The following is a 17,473-nucleotide window of genomic DNA, read 5'->3' on the forward strand; positions in this document are numbered from 1 at the left end:
TCTCTAGAACAAAGTTCTCGTTTTTGGTCGCATGTTAGAATCATCTGGAGTAGCAGGGTCGGGGGCCGGGGTGTGATTCCAAAAATGGCAGTGGAATCTGTTTGAAATCACCTATCCCCAGGCATCGGCGTTTTTAGAGGCTCTGCAGGGAGGTTGAGCTGCATGCTGTGCAGCACAGCTGCCTCCAAACTGACAAGGGAACGCCAAGCTCTATTCCAAAACTCTTGTACCAATCCACTCTCCTCGGGGTCCACTCCCCCTCCAACACTTGTTTGATCAGGCATCTTAAATGTTGCAATAAGGGGGATGGGAAAATGTTGTGTTGTGACCTTACTTCATATTTCCCCATGGTTGGGCCCGTCCATCCAACGCTTTCTAGCACACCCTACAGAGCTGGCCCGGTTCTCCTGGGGATGAGTCCTATTCAAGCCTCACAGCTTGAAGCCTAACACTGGATGGCACTGGTACCTCTCTGTCTTTATGCTGAGCAAATTGGAGCCACCGCCACCTCTCTGCTGACAACCATCCCTTCCCTCCATACCTGTTCCTGTGTGTAAACCATGGCGGGACTGTTTTAGGAGCTGCTTTACACGGTGGTGAAAAGGGCAGGCTCCAGGCACCATGACTGTGGGCTCCAGGCACCATGGCTGTGGGCTCCAGGCACCATGGCTGCAGGCTCCAGGCACCATGGCTGCGGGCTCCAGGCACCATGGCTTCGGGCTCCAGACACTATGGCTGCGGGCTCCAGGCACCACGGCTGCGGGCTCCAGGCACCATGGCTGCGGGTTCCAGGCACCATGGCTGCGGGCTCCAGGCACCACGGCTATGGGCTCCAGGCACCATGGCTGCGGGCTCCAGGCACCATGGCTTCAGGCTTCAGGCACCATGGCTACAGGCTCCAGGCACCATGGCTGCAGCCTCCAAGCACCATGGCTATGGGCTCCAGGCACCACGGCTGCGGCCTCCAGGCACCATGGTTGTGGGCTCCAGGCACCATGGCTATGGGCTCCAAGCACCATGGCTGCGGGCTCCAGGCACCATGGCTGCGGGGCAGTCACCGCACAGGTATGATCCCTCATGCTCCGCTTGGACCTTCAGCGCACCCTTCCACCTGCGATCTCTGAGACAGGGACCAGTGTCCTCATTTCACAGACGAGCAGCTGAGTCCCGAGGTTCCTGGCTGCGAGGTGTGAGGGTAAGACTGGAGAGCGATTTGGTTCTCAGAGAATCTCAGGGGAAAGATGGCAAGAGGAAAGCAGTGCCCAGGCCGGGATTGCCCCGCTGTGGCCACAGCTGTTTCCAGGGACCTCAAGCACCAGCTTACCTTTAAAGACCCCTTCTGGCCCTCAGATTCTTTGATTTAAAACCCTTTCAGGGGCAGATGTTTCACTGTGGCCTACATTGGTGTGCCTGGGTTTGCTTGCCTGCTCTGTTCCTGAGTCAGCTCCCTACTGATGGGCACCCTGCAGGCAGTGATGATGGCTGGATATTTGGACCCCTGCTGCCCACGTGGGAGATCTGAGTTGACTTCCAGATTCCTGGGTGGAGCTGGGCCTTCTCTGGAACAGTGCTGCTTCTCTGGGTGTTCTTCCGGCAGGCATCCTGGCCAAGCTTGAGGATGTGTGGGATAATCATCTGGCCAAGACTGATGATGCTGTAGAGTTCCTCAGGAAGGCTGAGTTTAAGATGCTGGAACGAAGGCAGCACTCACAGACACTAGCAAAGACAGTGTGCAAACACACGGATGCACACAGACAGGCACACACACACACACACAAATGGCTAGTGTCACTAGCTCCACCTTGTGGTGGAGGAAGGGGTAGACATCAGTGGCTGCTGTCAGCCCCAAGAGACCTGTGTGGAGCTGGCATCGGTGTCCTGGGGCTGCGCAGTGACAACAGGAAGTTGTCCTCCCACAGTTTGGAAACCCCACATCAAGGGGTGGGCAGGGCATCTGAAGCCAGGACCTCTCTTGCCTTGGCCTGTCCTGACGGCCCCTTGTAGATGCCTCACTTCCGTCTCTACATCTGTCTTCAGTGGCTGAGATACTGTATCTTCACAATGACACCCTGCTTCCTGTAAGGAGACTAGACATGCTGACCCAAGGACGCACCATATTTCTGTGTGCCCACATCCTAACTCGTGACATCCGCTAAGACCCTATTGCCCGATCGTGTCACCAGCAAAGGCCCTGGAGAGTAGGACTTCAGCCTCTTTTGACAAGGGCGTAAATTTCAGGGACCAACAATACAATATTTCTCTTTACAGTAGATGAGGCACTACAACAGCCTTTCCCTTGGTTGACCCATAGGATGACATTGGGAGATATGGAAACTAAGGTAGGTGGGTTAAAGAACTGCACTTGCTTCACACATAGTCGGGATTAGAACCTAGGAATTCTCACTCCAGACTCCTGTGCTCAGAATCACATTTTTTCCAGCCATCTTCCTAATGTGGCTGTTAGAAAACAGCCAGCTCGGGCCCGGTGCAGTGGCCTAGCGGCTTAAGTCCTCGCCTTGAACGCGCCAGGATCCCATACGGGAACCAGTTCTAATCCCAGCAGCTCCACTTCCCATCCAGCTCCCTGCTTGTGGCCTGGGAAAGCAGTCGAGGATGGCCCGAAGCCTTGGGTTCCTGCACCTGCATGGGAGACCCGGAGGAAGTTCCAGGCTCCTGGCTTTGGATTGCCTCAGCTCCGGTCATTGTGGCCAGTTGGGGAGTGACTCGATGGATGGAAGATCTTCCTCTCTGTCTCCCCTCCTCTCTCTGTATATCTGACTTTGCAATAAAAAGAAATACATCTGAAAGCAAGCAAGCAAGCAGCCAGCTCCAGCCTCACTGACCAGTGGCTGATTCTGGCTCTCTGTAGCCACACAGTGAGTAACGTATTCCTGTTACTCCTCCCCCCGACACACCTCAGCAGATCTCCATGACCCCCCTGAATGCAGGGACAATGGTCAGGGCTGAAAGCAGGGATGGGAATCCAATCCAGCCCAGGCCTCTGTGCATGGGGGTCTGAGAGATGACTGTAGCTGCAGAAGAAGGTGGATTCTGAAGATGCTGTGTGCGAGTCAGAGGCTGAGGGCTGGTGGGGCAACAGGAGGGGAACACGAGTGCCCTTGAATGGCTCTGACAGCCTGTCTGAAGCCAGGAGCCTGGAACTCCACCCAGGCCCCCCAATGTGCGTGGCAGGTCCCCAGTTACTTGGCCATCTGTTGCTTTCCAAGGAGCATTAGCAGGGAGTAGGTAGGGTTCAAACCAGCGTTTCCATGGGATGCCAGCATCACAGGAGGCAGTTTAATCACCGCACCACAATGCTGGCGCCTGGAAAGAACTTTTTTTTTATTATTATTTTTTTAAAGATTTATTTTTATTATTTTTTCATTGGAAAGGCGAATATACAGAGAGGAGAGACAGAGAGGAAGATTTTCCGTCCGATGATTCACTCCCCAAGTGAGCGCAACGGGTCGATACTATGCCGATCCGAAGCCAGGAGCCTCTTCCGGGTCTCCCACGCAGGTGCAGGGTCCCAAAGCTTTGGGCCGTCCTCGACTGCTTTCCCAGGCCACAGGCAGGGAGCTGGAAGGGAAGTGGGGCTGCCGGGATTAGAACTGGCGCCCATATGGGATCCCGGGCGTGCAAGGCGAGGACCTTTAACCACTTGCGCCACCGCGCCGGGCCCGGAAAGAACTTTCTAATGATGGGCGTCGATCACAGCTAGAAAGGAAGGCATGGCAAACTCTGCATCCTCAAGGAAGGATCTGAGACAGGACAGCCTCTTGCAGGTGGTCCCGCTGTCACTGCACCACCCAACTTTCCTCACCCGCTCTATGACCAGCCTTCCTTTACACTGACTCAATTTTTTATTCCAAAAATTGTGTTTTAAAAGGAAACTTTGCATTCTGACCCATTTTGATCTCATGCTAAACAAACATTATCCACAATATTGTGGATTCAATGACTTCTTTTTCATATTTTTATGTACTGATTAAAGTAACAATGAGGGCAATTAGAAAGTTGATGAAAATTAAAAGATAAGTGTATTTAAGTGCAAAAATGTCAAAACCTGTACATACCTGGGGTCTTCAAAAACTTCATGGAAAATGTGCATTATGAAAAAACTAAACTACACATGGATTTCAAAAGGCTTTTCACATCAAAATAAATTTGCCTTTTAATTTCAGTTTCCCATAAACATTTTGAAGTACTCTCATATGTAATCAAAGGATTTATTATTAAAAATTTATTTAGGGACCAGCACAATAGCCTAGTGGCAATTGCATCCACCAGGATCCCATATGGGTATTGGTTCGTGTCCCAGCTGCTCCACTTCCTATCCAGCTTCCTGCTTGTGGCCTGGGAAAGCAGTGGAGAACAGCCCAAAGCCTTGGGACCCTGCACATGCATGGGAGACCCAGAAGAAGCTCCTGGCTTCAAATTCGCTCAGTTTCAGCTGTTGTAGCTATTTGGGGAGTAAACCAGTGGACAGAAGACCTTTCTCTGTGTGTTTCCTTCTCTCTGTATATCTGCCTTTCTAGGAAATTTTTAATTTTTTAAAATGATTTACTTATTTAAGAGAGAAAGGAAAGAAGAGGAAGAAAGAAAAGAAAGTAGAACTCTTATCTGCCAGTCTACCACCCAAATGCCAAAACAACCAGCCAGGCCTGGGCCAGGCCAAAGCCAGAGGCCAGGAACTCCATCCAGGAGTCCTCACGGGGTGCAGGGACTCACCTGCTGCCCTTCAGGGTACACGTTAGCAGAAGGCTGAGACTGGGAAAGTTGGCAGCACTTGAACTCAGGTGCTCCAATGTGGGACGCAGGCATCCTAAGCAGTGCCTGAACCCCTGGACCACATACCATCCTCAAAGGGTTTCTAGGCGGTGCCTGAGCTCATCCCATGTGGCCTGGTGCCTTCTGGAAGTCCTGGGTCCACAGTCACTCAGGGTCCCATCTCAATTAATTTTTTTAAATCACTTACTCTCAACACTTTCAGCTCTAATTGTATTGAATTAAGCCAGATAGGATAGGTCAATGGGCAAAAACTCAGTGGGAGGCCCCTGAACAGAATGCATTACCAGCTGCCAGCTATATGTGTGTGACATCCTTTCACATGGACCTGGCCACTGTGGTATCTCAGACCTCCACCCCCTTTATCTTCTTCCCAAATCCATTTCCATGCTGCTCACCCTCCTGCTGTCCACCAGGCTCTGCTGGGTACTGTGGGCACCCAGAGCAGTAAGGCGGGAGCACTTCAAGAGGCTGGCAGCCCAGCAGGCAGAGGAATGCCACTTTGGGGTCTGAGGGACCCTGGCACAGGGGCTAGGTAACAAATGCCAAGTGCATCGAGAGGTCCTGAGACATGCTGGGCTACAGAACAGGAGTCGCTGTTCCCAGGTGAATGGCGAAGAAGGTGCAGCTTTACGCATCTGGGAGCAGAAGTCAGGAGAGAGCGCCTGGACAGGTGCAGGGCTGAGAAGTGAAAGTGAGAGACAGAGACAGGTAGGTAAGCAGGTTGGTGAAAAGATAGACTGAAACAGAGAGAGATGGGGAGACAGGTGTCGCAGGAGGGAGGCATCAGCGAGGAGGAGAGGGAGGGCAACTTGGAGCTGTACGTGTTGCCAGGGCACCGCTGCATGAACACATACAGAGGGAGGGAAGCACTGGTTCTCCGGCTGCTGAGGAATGCCTAACAGCTCGTCTCTCAGGGCTAAAAAGCATCCCGGGAGTTGGTCCTGGGTGGGACTTGCGGCTCAGTGGGGTAAGCCGCCTGCATCCCCTGCTGACGTGCCTGGTTTGAAGTCTGGCTGTTTCACACTTCCCGTTCAGCTTGCTGTTAATTCACCTGGAAAGCAGCAGAGGATGGCTCAAGTTCTTGGGTCCCTGCTGCTCATAGGAGAGACCCAGCTGGAGTTCCTGGCTCCTGCCTTTGGCCTTGCTTAGCCCCAACTGTGATGGGTATGTGAGGAGTGAACCAGCAGAAAGAATTGCCCTCTCTTTTCTTCCTTCTCTCCCTCTCCTTCCCTATCATGCTTAGAGAAGAATTTGTCCTAAGCAAAGATGGGCCCTCTCTGTCGAGGTTGGTGCTGCTTGTGATGGAGCTCAGACCGACAGAATCTGTGCAGACGGCCTCACAGCACTGCAGCTCACGGTGGTGCCAGGTCAAATCTGGGACAAAGACCCGCGGCCCACCCAAGTCCCCCTAGCAAAAGCACCCCCCCCAAGACTTTTGATACAGCTTGTCACCGAGGTCAAGCCACTCCTAAATGTGTCTCAGCAAGAAGAGCATGAAAGCCAAGGAGTGGCTGTACACCGGGTCCTGGGAGGGAGGGGCAGGGGTGGCAGCCTTGGCATGTCTTCAGGACCCCAGGGTTGCTTCCTTCAGACCCAGGGAGGGGCAGGGGGAGCTCTTCAGGCCAGGTGTGTCCCGCTAGACTCAGAAAATCCTTAGGTTTGTTCTTTTCCTTCATTCTGGTATCACCCCTGGTTCAAGTGCCAGGACGTCTCATTGGCAGTCACACCTGGCAGCAGGCTTGGCCCGGCTGTAGATTGTGCAGACGTGGTGGCAAGAGCGCCCTCTGGGGCCAGAGTCTGGCTCTGCCATGTGACTTCCACAGCTCGCTCTTGCCCGTGTCAAAGCAAGGTGAGCAGCAAGCAGGAATGGATGACAAAGTTTCCACAGAGATCCTGGAAAGATCCTGGTCGCCCTTTGGTTGCAAAGATTTCCTCAGATGCCTGCCTGTCACCACATCCTATGGGGAAGGTGGACATTTAATGATCCTGAGTAAGATTCGAAGTCCACAGTTAAACCGCCTGTGACCACAATGACCCATTACATCACCACTCCTTCCTGCTCTGCAGCAGACATCGCTGCTCTGACCAAATTACACGCTCCAGCCACTACCACAGGAGGCTATGTCAATTCAATACAGCTTCATACGCAGCTCGTCAGCCACGCCAGCCGTCTGCCCAGTGCCCCGTGGCCTGTATTGAGTGCCGCTGCACTGGACAGCACAAGGAATATGCCCATTCTCTCCACAAGTTCTGTTGGACAGGACAGCTGGCTGTGTACTGAGAGCTACTTTCACTGAGGCTAAGGGCCCACCTTCAGATGCTGGCTTCTGTCCAAACATTAGCTGCCTTCCGAGGAGCTCTGACACCATTGGCCAGCCCTTGGCCTAGGCCTCCATCCTGCTTTCACAAGTGAGTGGGTTTCCCTTCCTGAGCAGGGTCGATGGAGTCTGCCTCAACCCGTGTGTCTCCACTGTTTTTAAGATTTTCTTTATGGGTTGGCACCATGGTATGGCAGGTTAAGCCTCCAATTTACAACACTGGCATGCCATATGGCTGCTGCTGTGTGTCCTGGCTGCTCCACTCCCAATCCAGCTCCCTGCTTGGGAAAGCAGTGGAGGATGGCTCAAGGCCTTGGGACTCACACCTACATACATGGTAGACCCAGAGAAAGCTCCTGGTTTCAGATCCACTCAGCTCTGGTCATTGTGGTCACTTGGGAAGTGAAGCAATGGATGGAAGGTCTTTCTCTCTGTAGATCTACCTTTCCAATGAAAGTAAATAAATCTTTTTTTAAAAAGGGTTTTATTTATTTATTAGAAACGCACAGTTACAGAGATGGAGAGAGGAGGAGGAGATACAGAGAGAGAGAGAGAGAGAGAAAATGTCTTCCGTCTGCTTGGTTTACAATGGCCACAATAGCCAGTGCTGAGACAGGCTGAAACTAGAAGCCAGGTGCTTCACCCAGGTCTCCTAGGTGGGTGACAAGGGTCCAAGCACTTGGGCCATCTGCTGCTGCTTTCCCAGACACACTATCAGGGATCTGGATTGGAAGTAGAGCAGTCAGTACCTGAATGAGCACCCACATGGGATGTTGCCACAGGCAACGGCTTTACCTGCTATGCCACAACTCCAGATCCTGCTTCTTGACTGATATGCACACAGACCTCCAGGGGGATCAGCAAGGTGCAGACTCCTACGGGAAGAGAGGATCTGTGTTTCTATTACACTCCTAGGGACTGCCAAGGTGCAAAGACCATGCTGTGAATGGCAGAGGCCTGAAATTACAGTTCTTGCTGGTTCCTTCCACTGGCGATTCTGGATGGTGTGGGATGTGCCCTGGCCTTGGCATTTCTCAAGCTCCCAGTGGATCCGAGGTTGCTGCTAGGCTAAGGACCTGCCTCCCTCCCCCACTAAGGCTATTTCTCACACTCAGGACCCCGCCTCTCTCCCTGCCTTGGATCACAAGGTCCACACTCAGACTGGGGGATCTGTCGCTCCATCAAAACTCCACTGCCAGGCTACAGATGGAGAAGAGGGCGCAGGAGGAGCTGCCCCAGGTCAGGTCACCCAGCGGACCTCCACAGGACAGGTGGAGTTTGGCACAACATGCTTTACACATGGAGCTGAAGACATGTTCAGGGAAGTGAGGGCTCTCCCTCAATTCTCTCACCAGTGAAGTAGGTGCAGCCACATCTTGTCACCTGCCTTCCAGGTGTGTTATCAACCAAGATAGAACCGTTCTGAGAATGAAGTGGGGGAGTTATTGGTAATTGTAAACGATGGGCTACTCCGGGAGCAGTCACCAGAGTTGTGAGGATGAAATGGAATGTAAGGAAGGGTGCCCCGTCCTCTAAGCTACGGTGACACTAGGGCAACAGCGGGTCACTAGCTTCTGAGGTCATGTGGAGGCCCCACAGTCCTCGCCTCAGCTCAGGCTCTGACGGGCCACCAGGGCTGAGCAGGGCAGGGAGCACCTCTGGGGATACGGAGTGGAAACCGCAGCTGGACAGCAGCTCCTCCCTCCTGTGTCTGCTGACGCTTGTCCATGACACACCCCCTGAGCTCTCTTAGATTGCAGTCCTCGCCAGATTCGTACACACGCTGGGCCCAGCACACTAGTATAGCAGTTAAAATCCTCGTCTTGCATGCGCCAGGATCCCATAAGGGCACCGGTTCTAATCCCAGCAGCTCCGCTTCCCATCCAGCTCCCTGCTTGTGGCCTGGGAAAGCAGTCAAGGACTGCCCAAATCCTTGGGACCCTGTACCCTTGTGGGAGATCCGGAAGAAGTTCCTGGATCCTGGTTTTGGATTGCCTCAGCTCTAGCCGTTTGTGGCTGCTTGGGAAGTAAACCATCAGACAGAAGATCTTCCTCTCTGTCCTCTCTGTATATCCACCTTTCCAATAAAAATAAATAAATCTTTAAAAAAAAAAAAAAGAGTACACACACTGAGTCTTGTCATCACAGTAGCTGTGCTCGGTCAAGTTGCCACAGACACTGAGTCAGCAAACATGAACCATTGCTCCTAAGGGAAATACATAGCTAAATTCCAACAAGCCTCTGGTCTTCACATTTTGTCAGCCAACCAATGCATAACACATATGACTACAACATCTGTATTGCTTTGTTTTATGTGGACCTAAACAAAAAGATTTGTTTTACTTAGTTGAAAGAAAAGTGACAGAGCGTGATGGAAACACAGAAAGATCTTCCATCTGCTGATTCACTTCCGAAAGGCCCACAATAGTTATGGCTACGCCAGGTCAAAACCAAGAGCCAGGAGCTTCTTCTGGGTGTTCCACATGCGTGCAGGGGTCCAAGCACCTTAAGCCCCCTTCTGCTGCTTTCCCAGGTGCATTAGCAGGGAGCAAGATCATAAGTGGAACATCTGGGCCTCAAACTGGTGTTCGTATGGTATGCCAGCATTGGATTAACTCATGGTGCCACAACTCCAGCTCTACCTGTGAATTTAGAAAAAAAAAAAAGAAAGAAAGAAAGAAAGAAACTATTTACTATAAGCTGTTGGTTTGTCGACTTTGGACTCCTGATCAACAGTACTATGACTTGTGCCTGAGTGCTGCCTCTAACATGCTTTTTTCCACAAAGCACAGCAGTTTTTTGTTTTTTTGTTTTTTTTTTTTTTTTTGTACTAGGAACACAGGACAGCATGTCAGCCCTGAATTTGGGAGCCATCAAGACTATGAAACTACCAACTGCAAACCACAGAAATGCAGACATCATGACACCAAGTAGAGCCCAGAGACCCTTGTGTAGCGCGTGGGAGCTGAAATAAGAAGGCAGAGCATCACCTTCTTGGCCCTAACCCTGGAATCCAGAATTCCCCACCACATGCATATTCACAACTGACCAAGAAAGCACATGAGCCCAGATCTGGGACTCCAAGTGACTCTTAGTGAGTGAGATATTAGGCAGATACAGAATCCACAAGTGATGGGGAACCACTGTATTTTGGAATGCCCTCTCACTATCCTGAAATAGAAAAGTATTAATAATATATGGCATAACCTCAAAAGCATCAACAGGGGGCCCGGCACAAAAGCTTCACTGGCTAATCCTCTTCCATCGAGCACTGGGATCCCATGTCCCGGTTGCTGTACTTCCTATACCCCTTCCTGCTTGTGGCCTGGGAAAGCCAGTGGAGGACGGCCCAAAGCCTTGGGACCCTGCACCCACATGGGAGACCCAGAGGAGGCTTCTGGCTCCTGGTTTTGGATCAGCTCAGCTCCAGCCATTGTGACCGCTTGGAGAGTGAATCAGCAGATGGAAGATCTTTCTGTCTCTTCCCTCTGTAAATCTGATCAGCCTTTCCAACAAAAATTAATAACTAAAAAATAACAATAACAGAAAGCTCTTTGATGTAAAGAAGAAATGAATGCAAAGTCATTCAGGATAAGCCATGTGCTCGCAGTGTGTCGAAGCTGGAGCAGATAGGGCAGGAGACATTTGCAAGGGCCACAGAAGGGCATGGAAGGCTGTGGTGTGACTCAGCTGGGAAGAGATGCTGCTGCAGAGATGGGAGTACAGTACAGCAGCTGACTCTTGGACAAGTCTGCAACAGAGGCGGAGTGCTTGGTTTTCCTGGCAGATCATTCTCTGAACATGCAGTGTACAATCCATGAGAAAGAATGCGCTACACAAAATGGTGTCAGGTGCTAGGTTCATAGAGGTGTGATGGTTAGCTTTACTTGCGTGAAGGCGTTGGTGGTACATTAAGCATGAGGACTGCAAAATTATTCTTCATGGTGCTGGGTCGTCCAGAGCAAGGGGGAACATCTAGTGTCCCTGGAATCAACCAGTAAAAGTCTGTGGGGCCTCCAATTACTAAGACAACCAAAAGCACTCCACAGATTTTCTTTTTTTTTTTTTAAGAGTTATTTTTATTATTTTTTATTGGAAAGGCGGATATACAGAGAGGAGAGACAGAGAGGAAGATCTTCCGTCCAATGATTCACTCCCCAAGTGAGCGCAACGGCCGATGCTATGCCGATCTGAAGCCAGGAGCCTCTTCTGGGTCTCCCACGTGGGTACAGGGTCCCAAAGCTTTGGGCCGTCCTCGACTGCTTTCCCAGGCCACAGGCAGGGAGCTGGAAGGGAAGCGGGGCTGCAGGGATAGAATGAGCGCCCATATGGGATCCCGGGCATGCAAGGCAAGGACCTTAACCACTGTGCCACAGCGCCGGGCCCCACAGATTTTCAATATGTCCCTTGGAGAGCCAGAGTCTCCAAAGGACCCCTGAGAACCCACTTGCCACCCAAGCTGCACACCTCTGTATGCCCTGGCCTCACTCGGTGCCCAGGGGTACTGTTCATTCAAGTCAACTCAAGTCCCCAAGTTCCAGTGACTGTACAACCCAGAAGTGACGACTGGAAGCCTGGCCTCTGCAACAGCTTCTGCTTACCCGGAGGACACATGTGTGAGTATCTTCCCTTCCACAAAACCTTGGACAACCTCCAAGAAGAACAGGACAAAATAAGCCACCTGACCAAGAGCAACAGCAAGCTGAGCACCCAGACCCATGAGGGAACACAGTTTCTGGGGAATTTTCTACAACCGGGGGCCTGGTCCACCTCAGGGTACAAGATCCTGATATGGGTTTGGAAACCAGAATGCCGCACCCGCCCCAGGACACAAGCGCGTTTCTGATAGCTGCTTCCTTCCTGCTGTTAGGATTCACAATCCTCTCACCCAGCTTCCTGTGCTTTTGTCTCTGTGGCTGGAGGGTTACTGGGAGCTGAAAGAGAAAATCTGAGCAGAGGTGAACTTTGAAGATGACCACTGCCAACTGCAGTAAGATGGCGCGCTCCAATCTTGATTTTGAGCAATTGTTAGGAAAGTAGGCCTGTGTGGTCATGTGTGTTGTCCATCATGATGCGTAGCAGTGATGGCGTTTTCCAGAGTGGGGCCAGGGGTCAGGCACTGACATCTCAAACAGCTGCTTTGTACCAGGCACTGTAACTGGCACAGAGGATCAAGAGAGTGGGGTTTGCTCTGTCTTCAGGGAGCTCCTAGCCTCACAAGCTGCCCTGGGGCACTGGAAAGGAGATCGGATCCACTGCCCTGGAAGCCCCAGGGTCTAAGCAGGGCAGGGAGATCTCAGACACCCGTAGACTGGCCCTTTGGGATAACAAGGAGTAAGTGATATTTGATCACCTCGTGTTCTCATGGGGAGGGCAGATGGAGTGGGGAATAGCCAGAAGCAGGAAGACAACTGAAAAGGTACTGCAGTTGTCCAGACAAGGGAATGGAGATAAGAAGTTGGATATGGGAAGCTTCTAGGGAGCAGAACTTGGACGATGCATCTGGAAGTATATTCGGCCAAGGCGGTTGTGCACCATCTTAGACTGCTCTAACATCGCTCCTGTGGCAATCACAGCAAGCGCCAGTGACCCTGCTTGTCCTCCTCCTCACCTCGTCTCTGGCACCTCACATGGGGAGGTGATTCTTACATATAGCTCTTGGAACCTGCAACTTGCACCACAAGAGGAGAGAGAGCCCTTTGGGCAGCATTTTCAGAGGGAAGATCTCAGTGGGAAAAAAAAAAAAAAAAAAGCAGTAGCACTGTGACCCTGGGGCCCTGTGAATGAGAGCTGCATGGCAGTGGTGGCTCACTGATGTGTCCCTGCAGCCCCAACCCTGGCTGGCATACAGGGAGTCCTCGACACACCTTTGGTGCATAGATCAACATGAGTGAATGGATGAATGAATGAATGAGTGAGTAATGAAAATCCTGCAGGGTAGATTTCAGATTTGAACGCACTGCTGTCAGTCTGCAAGGCAGGGATGGGAGATGAGAGGGTTTTGACAGGTTCAAGGTCACATTGGGCAATCCAGGCTGCACTCCATCACCAACCTGCTGGGCTACCCACACAGCATTTCCTCGAGATGAAACCTTCCCTGGCAGGCGGCTTGGAAATGAATTCTGTCATGTCTAAAGGGGAGGATGAGCAGTCTCTAAATTGTTCACTGCAGCAGCGGAAGCTCAAGAAACAGCACGTACACGGACAGGACTAAGGAGTCTAAACTCTTCTTCTCTGTCTGTTTCATTCACATCAGCCAATGAGCAGCTGAGGTCTTCCGCGTTCAAGACAGCCGTGGAGATGAACTCATGCTCGCACCACCCAGGCCCAAATCCAAAGTCCCTGCGACAGTCAGGAAGCCCTAATTCCTGCTCCCGCAATGACCTCATCACCTACCACTCCCCTCACCGCGCAGTCCAGACGTGCTGGCTCCTCGCTGGGTCTCACATACACCAGGCTTCCTCCTGTCTCAGGACCTCAGCTTCACCTACCCTCTCCTGCCTCTCTCCCTTCGGACACTGCCAACCAGTCTCACCCCTATTTCCCATTCTAAAAGGCCAAGTGGATAATTTTTTCACTCTCCACGCAAGAGATGACACCTGTCTTCTCTCTCTTCATGTGTCAGCTAGGCCTGAACTGAAGAACTGGAGGAAGAGCTGGAAGCTGAGCAGGCAATGAGAGCCAAGGTAAATGAAACACCTTTACCTCCTTCACGAAAGGATTTAATGCCAGGCCCGTGATCCACCACAAGTGGAGTCCAAAGAAAGGACAGGCACCCAGTGACAAAATCTGGTTGTCTTCTGAGCACCTACCACCTGCTAGGCATGTGTGAATTATGTGAAATGCAAAGGCACTGTCTACACTGTGAGTCCAGAGAAAAGGCCAAAGGAAGACCTTGACCCCATATGGGTGCCGGTTCATGTCCCTGCTGCTCCACTTTCCACCTAGCTCCCTGATTATAGCCTGGGAAATCAATGGAGTATAGACCAAATTCTTGAGGCCCTGCACTCATGTGGGAGACCGGGACGAAACCCCTGACGTCTGGTTTCAGATCAACTCAGCTCTGGTTGTTTTGGCCATTTGGGTAGTGAACAAGCAGATGGAAGATCTTGCTCCCTGTCGCACCTTGTCTCTGTAGATCTGCCTTTCCAATAAAATAAACAAATCCTTAAAAATAAAAAAAGTAAAACAAAAATGCTGAAGAGGCTCAAATTTGAATTGAGCCCAGATATGAAACTCATTGGAGGGAGTGGCACAAGAGACTGGAAGCAAAGAACCATGTACCAACTGCAATCAATAAAACTGAATTGGAGAACTGTGGGTGACACAGCTTAGCAACCTGCCCCGAGGAGAAGAATCTGATAACCAGAAGTACAATGACCAAGAGCAAAAAAAGAGACAGAGGCACAATGAACATTACTGAAAACGCCCTTGCAAAGGAGCAAAAGCCTCTGCCTACCTCAGAGTTAACTCAGGAATACATTGAGAAAATGGGGGATACAAAATTCAGAACTCTCAATTTAGAGCTTCTTCTTTCTTTTTTTTTTTTTAAGTGCTGATATTGAAACAATTGGAGAAATTCTGAAGAAAATCATCCCTACCTTGGAAGAGGGCCTGCAGTTGCCATCACCCACTGCAACCAGCCAGCTCCCGCTCGAATCTGATGCTGTGGAATGCTTAAATTACCAACACTTTAAAGGAAGTGATTTTGACTGCGAGTTAAGACTGTTGATTCATCAGAGTCTGGCTGGTGGAATTATTGGGGTCAAAGGTGCTAAAATCAAAGAACTTCGAGAGAACACTCAGACAGCAATCAAGCTTTTCCAGGAATGCTGTCCTCATTCCACTGACAGAGTTGTTCTCATTGGAGGAAAGCCTGACAGAGTTGTAGAATGCATAAAGATTATCTTGGATCTTATTTCTGAGTCTCCCATCAAAGGACGTGCACAGCCTTATGATCCCAATTTTTATGATGAAACTTATGATTATGGTGGTTTTACAATGATGTTTGATGACCGCCGTGGCCAACCTGTGGGATTTCCCATGCGGGGAAGAGGTGGTTTTGACAGAATGCCTCCTGGTCGTGGTGGGCGCCCCATGCCCCCATCTAGACGAGATTATGATGATATGAGCCCTCGCCGAGGACCACCACCACCACCACCTGGACGAGGTGGACGAGGTGGCAGCAGAGCTCGAAATCTTCTTCTTCCTCCTCCACCACCACCTAGGGGAGGAGATCTAATGGCCTATGACAGAAGAGGAAGACCTGGAGATCGTTACGATGGCATGGTTGGTTTCAGTGCTGATGAAACGTGGGACTCGGCGATAGATACACGGAGCCCATCGGAGTGGCAGATAGCTTATGAACCACAGGGTGGCTCTGGATATGATTATTCCTATGCAGGGGGTCGTGGTTCATATGGTGATCTTGGTGGACCTATTATTACTACACAAGTAACTATTCCCAAAGATTTGGCTGGATCTATTATTGGCAAAGGTGGTCAGTGGATTAAACAAATCCGTCATGAGTCAGGAGCTTCCATCAAAATTGATGAGCCTTTAGAAGGATCCGAAGATCGGATCGTTACCATTACAGGAACACAGGACCAGATACAGAATGCACAGTATTTGCTGCAGAACAGTGTGGAGCAGTATTCTGGAAAGTTTTTCTAAGACTAGTGAAGAACTGAAGGAGTCCTGCATCTTTTTTTTTTTTTATCTGCTTCTGTTTATAAAAAGCCAACCTTCCTCTGCTTCATAGGTGTTCTGCATTTGAGGTGTAGTGAAAATCTTTGCTGTTCACCAGATGTAATGTTTTAGTTCCTTACAAACAGGGTTGGGGGTGGGGGGAGGGCGTGCAAAAACTAACATTGAGATTTTGAAACAACAGCAGAGTGAGTGGATTTTATTTTTTGTTTATTGTTGGTGGTTTAAAAAATTTCCCCCCATGCAATTCTTGTGAACACCTTGCTTTGTGGTCACTGTAACATTTGGGGGGATGGGACAAAGAAGGAAAGTAACGAATCCACATATCCCTGGCATCTGTTCAGAGCAGTGTGCAGAATGTATGCTCTTTTGTAAGAAACGTTTTATGATTTTTAAAATAAATTTAGTGAACCTAAAAAAAATTATTTTTATTACAAAGTCAAATATATAGAGAGAAGGAGAGACAGAGAGGAAGATCTTCTGTCTGGTGATTCACCCCCCAAGTGACCACAACGGCCGGTGCTGTGCCGATCCGGAGCCAGGAGCCAGGAACCTCCTCCACGTCTCCACACGGGTGCAGGGTCCCAAGGCTTTGGTTCGTCCTCGACTGCTTTCCTAGGTCACAAACAGGGAGCTGCATGGAAAGTGGAGCTGCCGGGATTAGAATCGGTGCCCATATGGGATCCCAGCACGTTCAAGATAAGGACTTTAGCCAGTAGGCCACGCCAACAGGCCCTAGAGCTTCTTATCAACAATGAGATGCACATACAAGATTTCAAGGAAGTTAAGCAGTATGACATACATGAAATAATATCAAGCAGAATTATTAGGAATGATGGATGCAATAGAGCAAACTAAAGATTCAGTGGAAGGCCTCAATATTAAAATGAAGGAAGCAGAAGAAAGAATCTCAGAATTGGAACATATTTCCTGTCACCAGGAAGAAGAGCTGGGTCAAGCTAAAAAAAAAAAGGTATTCAAGAATTAAGAGACATTATTGAAAGACTAAATATAAGAGTTATGGGAATCCCAGAAGATGCTGGGAAAAGATATGCTGGGATTAAAGATTAAAGGTGTATACAATGAAATAATAAGGGAAATTTTCCCTTATCTAGAGAAAGAATTGGAAAATAACATCCAGGCGGGGCATAGAACTCCCAACAAGACTGACTAAAAGCGATCTTCACCACGGCACATGATAATCAAGCTCTCTTCAATAGAACATAAGGAAAAGATCTTTAAATGTGCACGTGAGAAAAAAATCAATTGACATATAAAGGAATGCCAATTAAGCTCACAGGAGACCTCTCACAGGAAACTCTACAGGCAAGAAGAGAATGGAGTGACATATTCCAGATTCTAAAAGCAAAAAATTGTTGGCCTGGGCCCAACGAGATGGCCTAGCAGCTAAAGTCCTCACCTTGAATGCATCCGCCAGGGATCCCATATGGGCGCCGGTCCTAATCCCGGCAGCTCCACTTCCCATCTAGTTCCCTGCTTATGGCCTGGGAGAACAGTCCCAAAGCCTTGGGACCCTGCATCTGCATGGGAGACCTGGAAGAGCTCCTGGCTCCTGGCTTCGGATTGGCACAGCACCGGCCATTGCAGTCACTTGGAGAGTGAATCATCAGATGGAAGATCTTCCTCTCTGTCTCTTC

General features: G+C 50.2%; 1 protein-coding gene across 1 annotated transcript; it reads left to right on the forward strand.

Moving 5' to 3' along the window:
• The first annotated feature begins 8,570 nt into the window (after positions 1 to 8,570).
• LOC121156618 (heterogeneous nuclear ribonucleoprotein K-like) lies at positions 8,571 to 15,825 on the forward strand. The gene is made up of 3 exons (XM_040980410.1): positions 8,571 to 8,619; positions 13,282 to 13,390; positions 14,663 to 15,825. The coding sequence occupies exons 1-3, from the start codon at positions 8,571 to 8,573 to the stop codon at positions 15,780 to 15,782; spliced, it is 1,278 nt and encodes a 425-aa protein (XP_040836344.1). The 3' UTR covers positions 15,783 to 15,825.
• The last annotated feature ends 1,648 nt before the right edge of the window (positions 15,826 to 17,473 follow it).

The sequence above is a fragment of the Ochotona curzoniae genome, unplaced genomic scaffold, assembly GCF_017591425.1.
Source record: "Ochotona curzoniae isolate NIBS_2020 unplaced genomic scaffold, NIBS_Ocur_1.0 contig_3437, whole genome shotgun sequence".
Taxonomy (NCBI): domain Eukaryota; kingdom Metazoa; phylum Chordata; class Mammalia; order Lagomorpha; family Ochotonidae; genus Ochotona; species Ochotona curzoniae.